Genomic DNA, 17,083 nt, shown 5'->3' with positions numbered 1-17,083 from the left:
ATTACCCCTCCCCCCCCCACCTCCTCTCCTGATTTTTCACCCTTGCTATCTGGTCACCCTAATTACTTGGTCCATGTAGGCCCTGTTGGTGTGAAACAACACAATGTCAAAGTGCACTAGGGAATCTTTAGTGCGCAGAGGGTCTACATGAACCAAGAAACACTCAACACATTTGTGAGCTTTAGAACTCACACAACACCCCCATAGAGCACACTACCCCACGTGCAGACAAGATCTTAAGTATGTACTTAACTTTAATTGCATGAAAAGTCCCACAAACTTCAGCATGTTAAGCACATGCTTAAATCCTTTACTAGATCAGGGCTTCTATAAACAGTATTCTTATTATGAAGATTTGTTGTATTTGCTGCTTCTTGACCATTGGTACCCCATTATTGGTAACACACACCCACCATTCCATAGAGCGTTCCAGCTACAATGCACTTTCCATAGAACACTGTATTGCATTCATACACTATATACATATAGACTATATGCTCTTCAAGGCAAGGACTTGTTACGTGCTTTAGCACACATTGTTTAATAGGCACCCCTATGAATTTAAAGTTCATCAAGCCAGCATGGGGGGACGGGGACCACCTCTTCTTTCTCCCAACGATCCTCTCACCAGCTTTTGACTGGTGCTTAGTTTCAGAATTTGTGCAGGTGAGAACCAGAAACGGTTATTTTTCCCTTTCGGGTTTCACAGTGGACGTGGGCCTTTATAACTGAGCATATTTTATAAGTTAAAGAAGAGAAATACACCCCCAAGACTTTCAGCCACGATCCCTCTCCTTTCCCTCCCAGCTCCCTCACTCCCCAAGTGTATGTCTGTGGGGGGTGTCTTCCCGCTTCGTGCCCTCCCCATGTCGGGGTGTGTGTGTCGCCACTGCCTACCCTCCCCGAACCTGTATATGTGTGGGGGAGGGGTCTCCCAGCTCCCTCCCCACTCCTAGCCCCCCCCGTGTGTGAGAGAGAGAGTCAGTGGGTCTCCCCGCTGCCTGCCCTACCCCCGGGCATGGGGGGCTCCCGGCCCTGGGCGGGGGGAGGGTCTCATCTCACGCACCCACTCGTTGGCGCGGTGCCCGAAGGTGTAGAGCGCCACCTGGCTGGCCACGTCCACGATGCTGCTGATGTAGGGGTCGTGGCGCTGCAGCGCCGCCAGGCTGATGTCCAGCCCCTTGCCCAGAAGGGCGGCCCCGGCCACCGCCGCCGCCATTTTGCCTCCAACAACAACACTCACGGCGCGCTGGCTGGGCATGATTAATCTAAAGCCGAGAACAAGATCGAGCCCTTCGACAGAAACAAACCGGGGCCAGGGTGCTGGACCCAGACGCGGTAGTCGCGCGCCGAGTTCACATTGCTCAGGATTGTTGCCATGAGCAACAAGATAAACTCCCCAAGGACCTGGCCGGGCTCTCTGTGCGTAACCCAGAGGGCGGGGCCTGCAGGGACCTGACCCTGTAACGACCGGCCTCGCACAGCCCCCGCGCGAAATCCAGACTCTTCTGAGGGGCACCCTGGGAGGGCATGTACATGCAGGCACCGGCACATGTGCCCAGCAGTGTACAGAGACTGGTATTGCCAGCCTCCATTGTCCCCAAACCATTAGCCAGGCCTCCCAAAATCATAAAAATGGCTCAACAATAATAATTTTTAGATTATTTTTATTTGTTTTCTGGTGGTGGAGTCTTTAGGGTTCACGTTTAACAGATTTACTCCATAACCTGGAGGACTACAGACTTAGGGTTTTTGTTTTGTTTTTTTAAATGCAAGTTGAGAGTCTCTGAAAAATCACTTGATTCCAGCTGCTGGGGATTCAAGAAAAGCATTGATAATTCATTTGCAAACTTAACACCATCAATTTAGGCTTGAATAGGGACTGGGAGTGGTTGGCTCACCCAAAAAGCAATTTTCCCTCTCTTGATATTGACCTCATCAATTATTGGGAGTGGATCACATCCACCCTGACCTAATTGGCCTTCAACATTGGTTCTCCACTTGTAAGGTAATTCCCTTCTCTTCACGTGCCAAAATATGTGTATGCCTGTTTCTGTAATGCTCACTCCATGCATCTGACGAAGTGGGGTTTTTACCCACAAAAAGCTTATGCCCAAATAAATCTGTTAGTCTTTAAGGTGCCACCAGACTCCTAGTTGTTTTAATGAAATGTTGAGACTGGGCAATCCGGAGTTAGAAACATAGGCACATATACATACATATGTGCCCATAACATATATAGATACAGACACACATATGCACAGAAATACACGCATGCCCTAGGGCACACATAGGCATAGATGTATATGGGCATGTACACTCATACCTCTGAGTATACAGACACACCAAAGCATCAACACACAAAAGTACCCATGAGAGAGCATACGAAGCCATACATGTCTGTAGCATAGACACACATACACATTTGAATGGGCATGTATATATATGTTTGGACATACACACATGGGTAGTAAAAACCCATGGCTATGTGTGCTCATATTTGCCAGCATACATCTATGGACCTACTTACTCATCTGAATCAGCTATGAAATAACACAAGTGAAGCTCATCAGTGGTGAGGCACCATGATTAGAAACAGCTGGACAATATATTTTCCTCCAAAGGTAAGCAGTCCAGTGCCCTAACATCAGTCCAAAGTAAGTAAGGTATAGTGTTTCATAGACTAGGGAAAGAAATGCTGTGGTCTGGAAACTTCAGGAGGAAGATGGGAAGAAAACCAGTGAGTAGGAAGGGTGACAGTTAGGCATTCCTTGCTGCCCAAGTGACAAGCAGATGTACTCAATTCTTTCTGCTGTTTAAACCCTCCTGGAGTCCCTAGAAACAAGATCCCCCCTCCCCTCACTGAATCCCCTCTGGTGTGCCAATCCTTCTTATGGCCATTAGTGGCAAATACATCTAGCACCTGCTGCAGATGTCCCACACTGACAAGGCCCCCAATTTGTCACTGAGGCCTGGGAGAATTAAGCTCTCTCAACCTGACTTCTGTAGCTGCCCAGCCCTTTTGGTACCCATACTACTGATAATATTGAAAAAGGTTTTCCTATTTTGTTTTGCAAAAATCTAGTCAACCTAACTCCAAAAGAGACAGAATATAATGTAGAAATTGGTTTGAAACGGATTGTTCTTTCAGATTGTAAACATTCACTCATGGTTACAATTTGGCATTCCAGTGTAGGTCTGAGTCTGTTATTGTACAACATTTTAATCACAGTTACTGTTTAATACAAATTATTGTTTATATACCTTTTGAATTCTGGGAATGAATAAAAGCAGAAGTTGGTAAGATTGTTTCTGTTATTGCCCATTTGGTCTGACTGAGTGGCTAATCAATATTTAGAGCATTCCAGGTTTGTTTCCATTAGGAGGAGAAATTGATTATAGGAATCAGGTATATTCCTTGATGCAATCCTGTTTATTTACAAAGAATCTACAGAGTCCTGCTTTCCTGCACACAGAGGAAACAAACAACTGCAGGCAGTTTCCTTGCTCAAAAATCCCCAAGCCTGCCTTTCCAGTGCATTCTATGTCCAAGGAGCTGTGTCTCTCTGCTCCCTGTCAGGACCACATTCACAACTGCTTTTTTTCCTTTCTGATGGTTTTCTTTTTGCTTTCTATGGGTTTTCTCCTGGCTTCTTGCCTCTTTTACACACACAGCTTGCCAAACAATCCCTTACTCCTGGTGTCTGCAATCAGGGAACCCCTGAGCCCACACATCTTGGCGTTGGATGAGGCCTTGCCACATGATCCATTACCTTGGGCAATATCTTCTATTATTTACAACTATCTCACTACGTTAAGGGGATTAATTGCTCCTGCTATTTAGCCTGAAACAAAAGTACACACCCACCAGTTTTGACCAGTTTTGTGACCTCTAGAGAACAAAGGCCTGCTTGATGGCAGCCATTAACATCTTACAACATAACACTATGGGCTTGTCTTGTGCTGCTGTAGTTCTTTAGTGAAGACACTACTACACTAATGGGATACCTTCTTCTGTTAGCCTAGTTAATCCACCTCCCCGAAAGGCAGTAGCTATGTCGGCAGGAAAGCTCTCTGGGCAACATAGAGCTATCTTCACAGTGGATGAGGTCAATATAAGTATGTTGCTCAGGGGTGTGGATTTTTCACACCCCTAAGTGACGTAGTTATACCAATATAGGTCTATAGGGTAGACCTGGCCTGTGTTTAAAAAAAAATCTTGTAGGTACAGAACCTTGTGAATTCTCAATTCTCTACAAAAAATACTAAGCACTTCTCAGCAAAGATTTCATAACAAAAATCTTTAATTCTTTAAATGTGCTTGTTTGCTCACTTACTAATTCACTAAGTGAACAATCTATAACTGCTCTCCCAAATCAAGTTAGCTTGATTTTACTGGAATTTGTTTATGAAGCAAAGTGTTTTTTTAGCTTTGAAAATTTCATAATTTTATAAAGCACATAATTGTGAAATATAGAATCATAGAAATGTAGGGCTTGAAGAGACCTCAAGAGATTATCTAATCCAGGCCCTGCACTGAGTGGGGCTGGACCACATATATCCAACCATCCCTGACACATGTTTGTTTAGACTATCTTTAAAAATCTCCGGTGACAGGGATTCCACAACCTCCCTCAACCAGATACAATAGCAGCTACTCTTATGTAGAGCTGGGTGAATTCTTTTTGGCAAATAGTAAATTCACAGAAAACACCTTTACTGAGGAAACAAAACTATTTGCAAATTTGGGTAGAATTCAGTGCATAGTTTTGGCCGAAAACAAACAAACAAAAAAATTGGAAATGGTACCACGTTTCATTTCAACATTTCAGAAAGAAAACATTTTGAAACAAATGAAATGAACAAAATGTTTCAACTTTTTGTTTAGCAATGGCCTTTCATTTTGAAATTTAGCTAATAACAGCGTTCAACCTAAGCTTTCTCCCCAGGTGTGACTGCTTCTAACGTTTCTCCTTCCGGGTTGCTTAGTCCACACCTCAGTTCTCTCTGTCTCAGATTCAAAGTGCCTCTGTGTAGTGAGTTACTCCAGCCCCCTTATATCTTGGGTGGAGTTAAGCAAGCCCCCACCTCAAAGAGCAGGTCATTTAGACTCAGTATCTAAGAACATAAGAACATAGGAATGGCCATACTGTGTCAGACCAAAGGTCCATCCAGCCCAGTATCCTGTCTACCGACAGTGGCCAATGCCAGGTGCCCCAGAGGGAGTGAACCTAACAGGTAATGATCAAATGATCTCTCTCCTGCCATCCAGCTCTACCTTCTGACAAACAGAGGCTAGGGACACCATTCCTTACCCATCCTGGCTAATAGCCATTAATTGACTTAACCTCCATGAATTTATCCAGTTCTCTTTTAAACCCTGTTATAGTCCTAGCCTTCACAACCTCCTCGAGCAAGGAGTTCCACAGGTTGACTGTGCGCTGAGTGAAGAAGAATTTCCTTTTATTTGTTTTAAACCTGCTACCTATTAATTTCATTTGGTGGCCCCTAGTTCTTATATTATGGAAACACGTACATAACTTTTCCTTATTCACTTTCTCTACACCACTCATGATTTTATATACCTCTATCACAGGGGTCTCAAACTCAAATGACCACAAGGGCCACATAAGGACTAGTACACTGGCCCGAGGGCCGCACCACTGACCACCCAGCTGCTGCCCCGCCACCACTCCACCCTTTCCGTAAGGCCCCGCCCCTGCCCCACCTCTTCCCACCCCTTCTCTGCCCCCATTCCAACCCCTTCCTTGAAATCTCCACCCCAACTCTGCCCCTTCCCTGCCCCCAGAGGGTGCAGGAGGGGTGCAGGGTACATCGGGGGCTCAGAGCAGGGGGTCAGGGTGCAGGGTGAAGCAGGTGGCTCAGGGCAGGGGGTCGGGGTGCAGGAGGGGTGTGGGGTGCATCAGGGGGCTCAGGGCAGGGGGTTGGGGTGCAGGAGGGTGCAGCAGGGGGCTTGGGGCAGGGGGTCGGGGTGCAGGAGGGGTGTGGGGTGCGTCAGGGGGCTCAGGGCAGGGGGTTGGGGTGCAGGAGGGTGCAGCAGGGGGCTTAGGGCAGGGGGTCGGGGTGCAGGAGGGGTGTGGGGTGCATCAGGGGGCTCAGGGCAGGGGGTTGGGGTGCAGGAGGTTGCAGCAGGGGGCTTAGGGCAGGGGGTCGGGGTGCAGGAGGAGTGTGGGGTGCAGCAGGGGGCTCAGGGCAGGGGGTTTGGCTGCAGGAGGGGTTTGGGTGGCGGGTCTGGCCTGGCGCGCACCAGGGGCAGATCAGGCTCCTTGTCTGCCTGCCCTGCTGCCGCGCCGCTCCGTGAAGCGGCCAGGACCTGCGGGGGTGGGAGGCCACAGGGGTCTGTGTGTTGCCCTGGCCGCTCCTCTAGGTACCTCCCCCGAAGTGGGGAACCGCGGCCAATGGGAGCTTCGGGGGAGGTACCTGGAGGAGCAGCCAGGGCAACACACAGACCCCTGTGGCACCCCCTCCCGCCCCAGGTCCTAGCTGCTTCCCGGAGTGGCGCGGGGGCAGGGCAGGCAGGTAGGCAGGGAAGGAGCTTGCCCTGCTCTCAGTGCGCACTGGGCCGAAGCCGCTCTAGGTAAATGCTGGGGGGGCGAGGGGGGGGCCGCAGGGAGCTGGCGGGCCGCAGAAAATAACCCCGCGGGCCGCGTGTTTGAGACGCCTGCTCTATCATATCCTCCCTTAGTCTCCTCTTTTCCAAGATGAAAAATCCTAGCCTCTTTAATCTCTCCTCATATGAGACCCGTTCCAAACCCCAAATCATTTTCGTTGCCCTTTTCTGAACCTTTTCTAATGCCAGTATATCTTTTTTGAGATGAGGGGACTACATCTGTATGCAGTATTCAAGATGTGGGCATACCATGGATTTATATAAGGGCAATAAGATATTCTCTGTCTTATTCTCTATCTCTTTTTTAATGATTCCTAACATCCCGTTTGCTTTTTTGACTGCCGCTGCACACTGCATGGACGTCTTCAGAGAACTATCCATGATGACTCCAAGATCTTTCTCCTGATTAGTGGTAGCTAAATTCGTCCCCATCATATTGTATGTATAGTTGGGGTTATTTTTTCCAATGTGCATTACTTTACATTTATCCACATTAAATTTTTTTTGCCATTTTGTTGCCCAATCACTTAGTTTTGTGAGATCGCTTTGAAGTTCTTCACAGTCTGCTTTGGTCTTAACTATCTTGAGCAGTTTAGTATCATCTGCAAACTTTGCCACCTCACTGTTTACCCCTTTCTCCAGATCATTTATGAATAAGTTGAATAGGACTGGTCCTAGGACTGACCCTTGGGGAACACCACTAGTTACTCCTCTCCACTCTGAAAATTTACCATTTATTCCTACCCTTTGTTCCCTGTCTTTTAACCAGTTCTCAATCCATGAAAGGATCTTCCCTCTTATTCCATGGCAACTTAATTTACTTAAGAGCCTTTGGTGAGGGACCTTGTCATAGGCTTTCTGGAAATCTAAGTATACTATGTCCACATGTTTGTTGACCCCCGCAAAGAACTCTAATAGATTAGTAAGACATGATCTCCCTTTACAGAAACCATGTTGACTTTTGCACAACAATTTATGTTCTTCTATGTGTCTGAAAATTTTATTCTTTACTATTGTTTCAACTAATTTGCGCGCTACTGACGTTAGACTTACCGGTCTGTAATTGCCAGGATCACCTCTAGAGCCGCTCTTAAATATTGGCAGTACATTAGCTATCTTCCAGTCCTTGGGTACAGTAGCTGATTTAAAGGACAGGTTACAAACCATAGGTAATAGTTCCACAATTTCACATTTGAGTTCTTTCAGAACTCTTGGGTGAATGCCATCTGGTCACGGTGACTTGTTACTGTTAAGTTTCTCAATTAATTCCAAAACCTCCTCTAGTGACACTTCAATCTGTGACAATTCCTCAGATTTGTCGCCTACAAAAAACGGCTCAGGTTTGGGAATCTCCCTAACATCCTCAGCCGTGAAGACTGAAGCAAAGAATTCATTTAGTTTCTCTGCGATGACTTTATCGTCTTTAAGTGTTTCTTTTGTATCTCGATTGTCCAGAGGCCCCACTAGTTGTTTAGCAGGCTTCCTGCTTCTGATGTACTTAAAAAACATTTTGTTATTACATGTTGAGTTTTTGGCTAGCTGTTCTTCAAACTACTTTTTGGCTTTTCTTATTACATTTTTACATTTAATTTGACAGTGTTTATGGTCCTTCCTACTTACCTCACTAGGATTTGACTTCCACTTTTTAAAAGATGCCTTTTTATCTCTCACTGCTTCTTTTACATGGTTGTTATGCCACGGTGGCTCTTTTTTAGTTCTTTTACTGTGTTTTTTAATTTGGGGTATACATTTATGTTGAGCCTTTATTATGGTGTCTTTGAAAAGTGTCCATGCAGCTTGCAGGGATTTCACTCTAGTCACTGTGCCTTTTAATTTCTGTTTAACTAACCTCCTCATTTTTGCATAGTTTTCCTTTCTGAAATTAAATGCCACAGCACTGGGCTGTTGAGGTGTTCTTCCCACCCCAGCAATGCTAAATGTTATTATATTATGGTCACTATTTCCAAGCGGTCCTGTTATAGTTACCTCTTGGACCAGATCCTGCGCTCCACTCAGGACTAGATCATAGAATCATAGAATCATAGAATATAAGGGTTGGAAGGGACCCCAGAAGGTCATCTAGTCCAACCCCCTGCTCGAAGCAGGACCAATTCCCAGTTAAATCATCCCAGCCAGGGCTTTGTCAAGCCTGACCTTAAAAACCTCTAAGGAAGGAGATTCTACCACCTCCCTAGGTAACGCATTCCAGTGTTTCACCACCCTCTTAGTGAAAAAGTTTTTCCTAATATCCAATCTAAACCTCCCCCACTGCAGCTTGAGACCATTACTCCTCGTTCTGTCATCTGATACCATTGAGAACAGTCTAGAGCCATCCTCTTTGGAACCCCCTTTCAGGTAGTTGAAAGCAGCTATCAAATCCCCCCTCATTCTTCTCTTCTGCAGGCTAAACAATCCCAGCTCCCTCAGCCTCTCCTCATAACTCATGTGTTCCAGACCCCTAATCATTTTTGTTGCCCTTCGCTGGACTCTCTCCAATTTATCCACATCCTTCTTGAAGTGTGGGGCCCAAAACTGGACACAGTACTCCAGATGAGGCCTCACCAATGTCGAATAGAGGGGAACGATCACGTCCCTCGATCTGCTCGCTATGCCCCTACTTATGCATCCCAAAATGCCATTGGCCTTCTTGGCAACAAGGGCACACTGCTGACTCATATCCAGCTTCTCGTCCACTGTCACCCCTAGGTCCTTTTCCGCAGAACTGCTGCCTAGCCATTCGGTCCCTAGTCTGTAGCTGTGCATTGGGTTCTTCCGTCCTAAGTGCAGGACCCTGCACTTATCCTTATTGAACCTCATCAGATTTCTTTTGGCCCAATCCTCCAATTTGTCTAGGTCCTTCTGTATCCTATCCCTCCCCTCCAGCGTATCTACCACTCCTCCCAGTTTAGTATCATCTGCAAATTTGCTGAGAGTGCAATCCACACCATCCTCCAGATCATTTATGAAGATATTGAACAAAACCGGCCCCAGGACCGACCCTTGGGGCACTCCACTTGATACCGGCTGCCAACTAGACATGGAGCCATTGATAACTACCCGTTGAGCCCGACAATCTAGCCAGCTTTCTACCCACCTTGTAGTGCATTCATCCAGCCCATACTTCCTTAACTTGCTGACAAGAATACTGTGGGAGACCGTGTCAAAAGCTTTGCTAAAGTCAAGAAACAATACATCCACTGCTTTCCCTTCATCCACAGAACCAGTAATCTCATCATAGAAGGCGATTAGATTAGTCAGGCATGACCTTCCCTTGGTGAATCCATGCTGGCTGTTCCTGATCACTTTCCTCTCATGCAAGTGCTTCAGGATTGATTCTTTGAGGACCTGCTCCATGATTTTTCCAGGGACTGAAGTGAGGCTGACTGGCCTGTAGTTCCCAGGATCCTCCTTCTTCCCTTTTTTAAAGATTGGCACTACATTAGCCTTTTTCCAGTCATCCGGGACTTCCCCGGTTCGCCACGAGTTTTCAAAGATAATGGCCAATGGCTCTGCAATCACAGCCGCCAGTTCCTTCAGCACTCTCGGATGCAACTCGTCCGGCCCCATGGACTTGTGCACGTCCAGCTTTTCTAAATAGTCCCTAACCACCTCTATCTCCACAGAGGGCTGTCCATCTCTTCCCCATTTTGTGATGCCCAGCGTAGCAGTCTGGGAGCTAACCTTGTTAGTGAAAACAGAGGCAAAAAAAGCATTGAGTACATTAGCTTTTTCCACATCCTCTGTCACTAGTTTGCCTCCCTCATTCAGTAAGGGGCCCACACATTCCTTGGCTTTCTTCTTGTTGCCAACATACCTGAAGAAACCCTTCTTGTTACTCTTGACATCTCTGGCTAGCTGCAGCTCCAGGTGCGATTTGGCCCTCCTGATAACATTCCTACATGCCCGAGCATGTTGCCTCTCCCCTTGTGGAGATCGAGAGTTGCCTCTCCCCTTGTGGATTCCTGTATCAGCTGCTCCAAGAAGCAGTCATTTAAAGTATTGAGAAATTTTGTCTCTGCATTTCGTCCTGAAGTGACGTGTATCCAGTCAATGTGGGGATAATTGAAATTCCCCACTATTATTGAGTTCTTTATTTTCATAGCCTCTCTAATCACCCTTAGCATTTCATCGTCACTATCACTGTCCTGGTCAGGTGGTTGATAATAGATCCCTACTGTTATATTCTTATTAGAGCATGGAATTACTATCCATAGAGATTCTATGGAACATGTGGATTCATTTAAGATTTTTATTTCATTTGATTCTACATTTTCTTTCACATATTGTGTCACACCCCTCCCGCACAACCTGTTCTGTCCTTCCGATATATTTTGTACCCCAGAATGATTGTGTCCCATTGATTGTCCTCACTCCACCAGGTTTCTGTGATGCCTATTATATCAATATCCCCCTTTAACACGAGGCACTCTAGTTCACCCATCTTATTATTTAGACTTCTAGCATTTGTGTACAAGCACTTTAAAAACTTGTAACTGTTTATTTGTCTGCCCTAATTTGTGTCAAATTCTTTATATGAATGTTTCTCGTCTGATCTGGCCCATTTTTTATCCTCTTCCATCCTCTCCTCCTGACTAAAACCTAGAGAATTTCTATCAATAGACTCTCCTCTAAGAGAAATCTCTGTCCGATCCATGTGCGCCTCTGCAGCAATCAACTTTCCCCCATCTCTTAGTTTAAAAACTGCTCTGCAACCTTTTTAATGTTAAGTGCCAGCAGTCTGGATCCACTTTGGTTTAGGTGGAGGCCATCCTTCCTGTATAGGCTCCCCCTATCCCAAAAGTTTCCTCAGTTCCTAATAAATCTAAACTCCTCCTCTCTACACCATTATCTCTTCCACGCATTGAGACTCTGAAGCTCTGCCTGCCTACCTGGCCCTGCGCGTGGAACTGGAAGCATTTCTGAGAATGCCACCATAGAGATCCTGGATTTCAGTCTCTTTCCTAGCAGCCTAAATTTAGTCTCCAGGATGTCTCTCCTACCCTTCCCTATGACATTGGTACCTACATGTACCACAACCACTGGCTCCTGCCCAGCACTACTCATACGTCTATCTAGGTGCCTCGAGAGATCCGCCTTGAACCAAATGGCCCATGGAGAAAACTGTGCTCAGCCCAGTTAATTCCATCTGGGATAGTTATTTAAAAATTTAACTCCCAGAATCAAACTAGATCCAGTCAATTTCTTTCTCAAACTAGAAAAAATTTCAAAGAAAAGATATATAACATCACAGTAAGTTATTAGCATCAGTGTATGTGTAATACTACCCCCTGGTGGAATTTGGCAGAGCTTTTTGATGCAAAAGCAGCCCACTTCACTATCTGTTGAGAAATTCTGTTTTAACTAACTGAAAAATAAGATTCTGTACTTTGGTGCTATTGATTTTGAGAACTCTGATGCTGTAGGTATTGTGTGTGATTAACTACAATAACCACAAGTTGTCATGGATTTCTGAGGAATTCTTTCAGGAAATGAGGGCATATTGTTTGATCGAGATCATATTTATTGCTTTGCACATTTTTGCAAATGTTCTGTTGCCGTAATTCTAAGTGTTATCGTGCAGTGAACAATTATTTCAGACACTGTACATTTAACACATGCCTAAGGGCTCATCTATGTGGGAAAGTTTTACCAGTTATACTAATATAGTTATACCTGTATAACTCCTCACCTCCGGTGTGGACACTCTTATTTCAGTATAAGTGTGGCTTTTTTTGGTTTAGTTTAAGCCTTTTGCCAAGTAACATAAACTGAACTGAAAAAGGCACTCTTAGTCTAATACTGGAATAAGTGTGTCTGCATTAGAGGTTATACTGATGTATCGATTTAAATTCAAACCTTATGTTATATTGAAAAATGTTCCCATATAAACAAGGCCTTAGTTTGCTGCTCACTTCTTTTTTTATTCCTTCTATTTTTTTCAGAAATTTTAGTTTTACTCTGCAGGTATGATACCTTCCTGAGATTAATGCCACAACGCAGTCTGGTCTTTATAAGAGAATCTGTCACTTCTCTGAAATCCTAAATTTAATTTAAAATTTAAGCTATGTTAAATAGTAATTTATTGCCTCACCTTTAATTAGATACAAGTGATAAAACTGATCCCTTTTATATATTTGTTTTTGGGATACACAATTCATCAGATTTCTGAAAAACAACACTCTGATTATTTCTCCCATCCTCTTCCCAAAAATGAAGGTGTTATAAACCTCCAATGCTGCTTCTTTCTCTATATCCAGAAACAACAATGTCAAACATCAGTGGCTTTCCCCCCCCAAGTTCTGTAAGTATGAAATAAATTAGAAATCTCTGAACTTCCTACATTGCTCAACAACACTTCTAGGAGCTTTAACTTTGAAGTTTGTTTGTTTGCCATTTTGTTTGAATTATAATCCCTAGTCTAACACAAGATTATATTCTGATGAGGCAACCATCTTGAGTCCTTGATAATAAAGGGCAAGTATTTGAATTACACAACCAGTAAAGTAATATTGTTACCATGAGAGCACCAAACTTGTACTCATTTAATAGAATATTGCTTTAGGATACTTACTATAGCTACTAATTTATTGCCATACTAGTATTTAAGCAGGCAATCGTGGCAGCGGAGAGTCACACTTCCCCACAGAGACGCCCGTACCCTCTCCCTCACGCAGAATGTGCAGTGCCAGCGTATTCGGCTCTGTGAATACAGCCCCTGCCTAAGGAGACAGCAGCGCAAGCTGTGTGTGCGGGAGCCAACCTGCTCTTACCTGCTGTCATGGGTGGTGGGTGAAGCTGCCGCTTGGGGAGGCTAGCTCCCCAGCCGACCTCTTCTGCCTGTGGCCCTGCCCATACTTCACCCCTGCCCCGCCGAGGCCCCGCCCCCCCCACTCTGCCCAGGTTCTGCCCTCTCCCCACTGTCTCCCTCCTCTCTTCCCTCCCCTTCTCTGCTCACCCCCTTCCAGCCAAATCCCTGAACCCAAATGAAGCAAATGACATTTGAAAAAAACACTCTTCTGCAATTTCTTTTGAAAGAAAATGGAGCATGTTTTCCACTGCATGCCAGATGGTGAAGACTGGACATGCAGGAGGTACCTAATTAAAAGCACTACATTTGGGAATAAAAAATGTCAGTCACAGGTTTTTTTATATACCCTGAAGTTTGTCAGAGATTTATTTGCAAAAACTTGTTAGTAAGGGCAAGTCAGCTGTCCTGCTGAATACAACATTAAATATTATGGAATACATGATGCAGCTCTTCTCTATTTTACATTTTCTTAATCAGTATTTCTAAGCTGATTTTATATTTTAAATGTACTCAGCCTTCATAAAGTAATCATTCCAGATTACTACATATTTAACTCACTGAAACAAAGACATTATTTTAAATTAATCAGTCACAGAGGTTTAGTGTGTTCATATCAATGTTCATTGCTTTTAGAAAAAGGGAACACTAATTTACTTTGTGTGATCTCAATAACAATAGACAGGTTTATAAAATTTTGCCAACTTTAAAAAATATGTTTCTAAAGATTTTAGGCATAACGAAGGATTCTATATCTTACTAAGGTACTGATTTTGCTAGAGGGTGCTCTTAAAACTAGTTCATCAAATAGTCAGAAGTAAAGAAAGGGAAACTCATTTGTCCAGCGATCTGGCAGGAAAGGGGTGTTGTCCCTTTAAGGGCTTTCTTCAACAGGGGCGTGAAGGGAGAAAGGGATGGACAGAAAGACTTTGGAAGCAAGTTTTTTGGACTAAAGTCATTAAAATTAAAATGTGTATTTTAGATAAGGGTGGTCTTTTGAAGGATTTATTTAAAAAACTATGTGTCTGAAGATCCAAGCATTTAAGGCTAAAGATGAATGCTCAGCTTGTGCATCTAAAAATCTATGCAAGGATTTTTTAGAGATGTGATTTTATAATCTTCAGCAACACACTAATGAAATATTTTTAAAGCAAATTTTAAACTAAGGTCCTGTAGATTAACATGTTCTGAGTAAATATTACAGTAATGCACAACTGTTTTTGTCAGTAAATTCAGATTCTGACAGTATATACCTGGGGGTTGGCAAATGCCTGTTAAATGGCTTCATTACCACTGAATGATTCTTTTAACAGTTTAAATGTTGTGCTAATAGGTCTGGCAGGCTGGAAGACTTTTTCACTTTTAAGGTACTAGATCCCCTCCAGAGGAAGACTCACCAGGCTGCAGCAGCTAGCTGTGGGAGCCTGTAGGAAGGGTCAGAACAGGGATAGGAAGAGGTGGGGAGGGTGGACACTAAGACCCAGGGGTGCCCCAAATTTTCGGATACCCTAAACAGCTAGGTTTCAGTGTAACAGCCGTGTTAGTCTGTATTCGCAAAAAAAAAAAAAAAAGGAGTACTTGTGGCACCTTAGAGACTAACCAATTTATTTGAGCATAAGCTTTCGTGAGCTACAGCTCACTTCATGCATCCGATGAAGTGAGCTGTAGCTCACGAAAGCTTATGCTCAAATAAATTGGTTAGTCTCTAAGGTGCCACAAGTACTCCTTTTCTTTTTGCTAAACAGCTAGGTATGCTGCTTATGCCTAAGGATGGCCCTGGAATCTTCTTTACATGGAATGTTGCAATAATGATCCACAAGTGACTGCACAATGTAATGCAATTACAGCCTTATACTGAAAGTTTGAAATACTGCATTTTGTTGTTAGATTGATATTGCTTTAAATTATTACCTTTGTTATTTGTATTTCACTAGGGCTTATGGACACTGGGAGAAGCATTTGGGCAGTCAAAGACCTAACATTTTTGTAGCTCTGCCAGTGATGCTCTGGGAAATTGTGAGCAAAATGTATCCCTGATTTTACACTAGAGATGACTGGTCCACAGGGGCCTCCTGTGGGCAGCCAATAGCAGATTTAAGCACTTTTAATGAGATTCTGGACTGAAAACCAAGGGTATTAACACCACAAACTCCAGTGGGTAGCTGATAGCAAAGTCTAGGTTTATTATACTTGTGTGAATCTGTTTCCCTTGGTACACTTTGAGTACTCTGAAGGTGTTTGGTAGTTACTTTCCACAGTCTGATTTCTTCATTTTCTGGTGATGCTGATGCTATAATGTGTTGTCTGTCAGATGAAATTTACAGGCACATTAACTTGCTAGATGGGAACAGTGAGCTACAAGGATTTCCTGAGGAGAAACTTCCATGAGCAGTGTATGAGGTTTCTCATTTTTCTTTTGGCTGAGTGATGTTTGCACAAATCTATTAATTTCATTATTACCTCAATTCAATCTTATAAAACTAACCTTCACTGGATACTGTGTAACCCTTTTCCCTGAACTCCAAAGAAGCATCTGTGCTCTTTAACCAACCAACCAACAGAAAAAAGCAGACAGCTTAAGACTTCTTGTTAGACTCTCCTGATGCCTGCTATTGTCTTACTAGTCAGCTTTAAAAAAAGCTTCTCATAAACAGGGTGTGGCTTTCTTCTCAGAGTTCAATTAATTAATAACTACTTATGTGATCAGAAGAATGCCCATTTTCAGTACTCACTCCTGCCATCCTTTTTATTCAAGTCAATAGGAATTTTGTTTAAGGGCCTGTAGAATTGGGTTCTGAATCCAAAAGGAGGACAGGTTGCTTATGGGTCCCACAGTCCATTGTGTGATCACGTGTCAGAAGAGGCTGTGATAGAACCAGCTCACGGGAAGTGGCCACAGAGTCCAGCCTGTCCGAGGAGAGCCAAGAGAAAAGCTGTTGCTGTTGTACCACAGGCAGCCAATCCGAGCAGTGGAAATTGGGCTCCAAGGCTCTTTAAGCAGACCGTCAGAGAGGGGGGATAGCTTAGCTGTCTGGGGAGGGAGAGGTAGAATTGCTGACTTTGGGAGAGGGAGAATGAAAAGAAGTCTATAAACTTTCCTTGGAAAGGGGAAGGCTTAAGTGGTTGCAGAAGTGGCTGAGTATCTAAAGAAAAAGAAAGAGTAAGGACAACTGAAGAGGCACAATTGAAAGAAGGGAGGCTGAAAGCCTGTAGCTTAACATCTGTTGGTGGATGTTTAGCCCCACTGTCCATGCACAACTCCATGACAGACAATCCAATTCTGCATTTTAAAATACCGGTCACCTTAGTATTGTTAATATTAGCTGATGAACAACAGCCACATTCCACCCCAAAGATGGCTGCATTCCAGTACTGGGTGGTGTTTGTAAGGTGCTGCAGTATCCTTAGAGATGATCGGTGCATGTCAATGTAAGAAACTATATTTAATAACCTATCTGGGAAATTATCATTACCAGAAATAGTATATACTAAGTGAGCTATTTAGGTGGTGTTTTAGATTGTTAAAATGTTTTGAAACCAGCTCTAAGGGGAAAAAATTTCAATATATATTTTTATAAATTAAAATGTTCAAGCAATAAGTCTTTTCTGTGGTCTGATATCTTCTGGAATGTTGTTAACTGCATTGT

At 43.9% G+C, this 17,083-nt stretch overlaps 2 protein-coding genes across 3 annotated transcripts in view; one reads left to right on the top strand and one right to left on the bottom strand.

The window, feature by feature from the left end:
- DCP1B (decapping mRNA 1B) overlaps positions 1–1,276 on the bottom strand; it is a 58,778-nt gene extending 57,502 nt beyond the window's left edge. The window contains exon 1 of one of the 2 annotated variants that reach the window (XM_048828178.2): positions 1,067–1,276. In XM_048828178.2, the coding sequence (XP_048684135.1) occupies positions 1,067–1,261 (195 nt within the window). In that variant the 5' untranslated portion in view covers positions 1,262–1,276. The remainder of the gene's footprint in view (positions 1–1,066) is intronic. The other variant, XM_048828186.2, reaches the window with a different exon arrangement.
- Positions 1–17,083, top strand: part of CACNA1C (calcium voltage-gated channel subunit alpha1 C) — a 706,039-nt gene that overhangs the window by 23,855 nt on the left and 665,101 nt on the right. The gene's annotated exons all lie outside the window — the stretch shown is intronic.

This window comes from Caretta caretta, chromosome 1, assembly GCF_965140235.1.
Source record: "Caretta caretta isolate rCarCar2 chromosome 1, rCarCar1.hap1, whole genome shotgun sequence".
In the NCBI taxonomy this organism is placed as follows: domain Eukaryota; kingdom Metazoa; phylum Chordata; order Testudines; family Cheloniidae; genus Caretta; species Caretta caretta.
The sequence above is the reverse complement of the archived record's forward strand: the minus strand, read 5'-3'. Positions and strand labels throughout refer to the sequence as shown.